Below are 3980 nucleotides of genomic sequence, written 5' to 3'. Positions count from 1 at the left end.
TAACAAAAAAAATTTTTTTTTTAAGTTTTTTAAAATGTGTACACAATCTAAGCTACGGTGCTCGTTTGTGCCTTTCATATTAATAATTAACTAAATCCCCCTTTTTTAAAAAAAAGCCATGTAGACATTTAAAAAATGAGAGTCAAAAACCTAAAGGTGAAGCCACTTACCCGCTCACCACCCTCAAGTTGATTCCAACTCACAGTGACCCTGTAGGACAGAGTAGAACTGCCCCATAGGGTTTCCAAGGCTGTAAATCTTTACAGAAGCAGACTGCCACATTCATACCACAGACCTTTTGCTTAGCAGCCTAGCACTTTAACCACTGTGCCACTAGGGCTCCTGAAGCCACTTACAACAAAGAAAAAACAAAAGCATAACATCGTCCCCCCACAAACCTATATTCCAAATACTGAATTTCTAGCTATTAGATGCTTTTTTTTAATCTACAAAAAGTGAGTGACTCCCTGAGTAAAAAAAAAAAAACAACAGACTAGAGAGTCTGTCGAAGTAAACTTTTTAACATTTCATTCTACAAATAGTGTTTAGTATTCTTCTGAACTAAGTAAATAAAGTAACTATTCCCCCCTCCCCCAGGAATTAACTTACATTTGGAAAAATAACTTCAAGAAGAAATGCAACAATTTCTCAGATTTTCAATACTATTTTATTGCAACTGGATGTGTTTTCTAAATTGTGCATTACGCCATAATACACAGGATTACAAACAAGATTACAGTACAGATCGATTCCAGTGGTACCAGCATCACGTCTCAAACAGCACTTATTCTGGACTGCATTTTACATGCAATAGCTATTGTTCTAATTATGAACCAAATGGTTTGAATTTATTTAAGCTACTGTACTAATTGACTACAATAGGTATAAGTCCCAACATTAACAATCTGATTAGATTTAGGCTCAGATTCATTACATGAATATATGACAAACCACCATTTGTGCGACTATGTATAAAATCATGCATTTATATTCTCTGGAAACATCTATAGCTTCAGATTCTCTGTAAAATGATGGAATGCAAAGGAGTAAAAGGCTAAAAAGAAACAGTGCAAATTGTATGTGATAGTCAAGCAGCTTTTGATTTAAAGAAGCGTATGTTGGCATTTGTTTATAATAAGTATAAACTTGTGCAAGTAATGTGTTGAATTGATAGGCTTTGATAAACATCTCTTGTTTTTTTTCATCCTCTTGAGAATTATGAATCTGGTTTTTAAGAAAAGGGAAAGACTTTAATGTGAAATGAGTTGCTCAAATTGTGCAATTTTTGTTTGTTTGTTTACAATTAGAGAGGAAAGAAGTGCTAAGGCAACACAATAACTTTCTAAGCACTTTTCTGCTGGTTTAAATTAGTTAAATTATTTTGTATAAATTAGATATAATTCTACTTTTCTGATATGTATAAAAATTGATGAAGCTGCATGGTTTTAAAATAGGAAATCCACATTATAAAAAGTCATTAAAAATTCTGTACAAAATCACAACAAAATAATTCAGCATGGGAAAGGTAACAAGTAGTAAAATGCTGGTTGAAAAATATATATTTATATATATTTTAATTGGCCCATTACTAGTTTAAAAATTGCATAGATCCTAATTATTGCTTGTGATTTTGTTATCCCGATCAGATAATTAATATGATCTGAATACAGCTACACCAAATTTGTGGTGCAGTTTTTTTTTTAACTTAACTGTATTTTTTTTTTTTTAATAGAAGAGCTATAGAAAATAATACATAAGGTGAACAGGAACTTTGATCCCCTGTTTCTTCCAAAGGCAGTAACGACAATAAATACATATATCACTTGAAGCTTGGAGTATTTGCACTTTGCAGCAGTAGTACCCAAAGGGCTGCCTTTTGTAAACACGACAGTCACTGTAAGCACAGTGGGTTCGTTTCCCGAGAACGGTGAAACTGATGGGCCTCTGCCAAACGGTTAGTCGTGAAAGATGGCGTTGAGTTGGGCACTCATGACTCGCTCATGATGTGAATGGCTATCAAAGGACATAATATTGTCTATGGGGATCTCGCAGCGAGGGGCAGCGGTGCCGGGGAAGATTGATCCGTGGCTTTGGGCCCCTGCCAGGGTTGCTGCAGGATAGTGCATGGTAAAGGCATAATTTTTCTCAAATTCGGCAGACGGTTCGTGTTTGAAAGAGAAGTTGCCATTGATGCTAAGCGGCGGGCTGAGAGGTCCGTCAAAGGAAGGGCTGGTGCAATCAGTCAGGGGGCTTTCGAAGAAGGGCTCCAGCGCTGCGCTGTAGGCGTGCGGCGGCGGTTTGACGTGGAAGACGTGGGAGCTGTCCATGGTACCATAGGGAGGACTGGGCAGCCCCGGCGACTGGTAGGAGTAGGGGTGCACAGGGAAGGAAGCGCTGGCTGTTGGCAGGTGCGGGGGCATGTCCTGGTTCTGCTCCGGCAGAAAAGTCCGAGGATTGAGCTGCAGGCAGCCCGCAACCAGGTTGGTGGTCGGCTGGGACAAGCCCTTGCAGAGCGTCTGTACGAAGGAGACCAGGTCGGGGCTTTTCCCGGAGCGCAAAATCTCGGACAGAGCCCAGATGTAGTTCTTGGCTAAGCGCAGAGTCTCAATTTTGGACAGCTTCTGCGTCTTGGAGTAGCAGGGCACCACCTTGCGCAGGTTGTCCAGCGCCGCGTTCAACCCGTGCATGCGGTTCCGCTCTCGGGCGTTGGCCTTCATGCGCCTCAGCTTAAACCGCTCCAGGCGCGCCTTGGTCATCTTTTTCTTTTTGGGACCGCGTCTCTTGGGCTTCTGATCATCGTCCTCCTCTTCCTCTTCTTCCTCCTCTTCCAGGTCCTCGTCTTCGTCCTCTTCCTCTCCCCCGTTCCTCAGTGAGTCCTCTTCAGCATTCATGGCTTCGAGGTCGTCCTCCTTCTTGTCCGCTTCGTGCTCCTCGTCCTGAGAACTGAGACACTCATCTGTCCAGCTTGGAGGACCCTGGGGCTGAGGCTCGCCCATCAACCCGCTCTCGCTGTAGGACTTGGTCATGTTTCGGTTTCCTACATTCAACAGGGGAGAGAGGAAAACAGGAAGATATACAATCAGCTCCCACTCTATGCCCTGAACAAATGCATGTGGGAGAGGACGGCCTGTTCATTACAAAAGGGATGCCCTAAGGAAAACTTAAACGCAGGGTTTTATAATGGAGTGTGTATTCCCTGTTAATAAGCAGGAAAGAAGGCAGGTCTGGGTGTGTGTGTGTGTGTGTGTGTGTGTACACTCATGCATGTATGTTTCCTAGTGATTAACTTCAATGTATTCATGGTGATTACTCGGCAGGATAATGTGTGTGAAAATGAGTGTACATACCAGCGACTTCATATTTATGTGCGTGTTTCCCAAGTCACACCCAACTCCACAAAAATGTCCAGTTTGCAAATTGCACATTCTATTTCCATTTCTGTCCTTGCTGCCAGGTACTTAGCGATTTAAGTTGAAGAGCCATTACATAATTTCCTAATCCTGGCAGTGATTTTTAAGAAGATTATACGGATAGGAGATGGATGAGCAAATGCTTGGAGGAGGAAAAGTAGTTTCCATCAAATTATTTTGCCATCAACGAAACATTTGGCAACAAATGTGAGCAAGAGTCTTCTAGCCCTCTCTTGCTTTTCTTTTCTAGCCTCCTACCCCTCGCCCTCGGCTGAATTCCCACCTTGCACAAAAGCTCTTGCTTCCAGGCGAGGTCTGGAGGCGCAGCGCAGAGAGCTCTCCCACGCGCTGGGGATCAGGTGCGGACAGCTCCTCTCTAATAAACAGTCCATTGAAAGGGCCGCCCGTTCTTTATTGGGGCTTTTCAAAGTTCGCCTCAAACCTCCGTTTAAAAGATCGAGTAATTATAATGGTCAGTGAGAGGCGATGGCGAAGTTGCCGTTTCCAATAAAGAAAAACAAAGCTTTTAGTGAAACAACTGAATTTCTGGCTCCAGCTATGGTTGCTGGG

At 42.5% G+C, this 3980-nt stretch overlaps 1 protein-coding gene across 1 annotated transcript; it reads right to left on the bottom strand.

Moving 5' to 3' along the window:
- Positions 1 to 1802: 1802 nt before the first annotated feature.
- NEUROD1 (neuronal differentiation 1) lies at positions 1803 to 3119 on the bottom strand. Its single transcript, XM_003406187.3, has one exon. The coding sequence runs from the start codon at positions 3024 to 3026 to the stop codon at positions 1956 to 1958; it is 1071 nt and encodes a 356-aa protein (XP_003406235.1). The 5' UTR covers positions 3027 to 3119; the 3' UTR covers positions 1803 to 1955.
- Between the last annotated feature and the right edge of the window lie 861 nt (positions 3120 to 3980).

The sequence above is a fragment of the Loxodonta africana genome, chromosome 6, assembly GCF_030014295.1.
Source record: "Loxodonta africana isolate mLoxAfr1 chromosome 6, mLoxAfr1.hap2, whole genome shotgun sequence".
NCBI classification, from domain to species: domain Eukaryota; kingdom Metazoa; phylum Chordata; class Mammalia; order Proboscidea; family Elephantidae; genus Loxodonta; species Loxodonta africana.
Note: the sequence above shows the minus strand (reverse complement) of the source record. Positions and strands in the feature narration are given on the sequence as shown.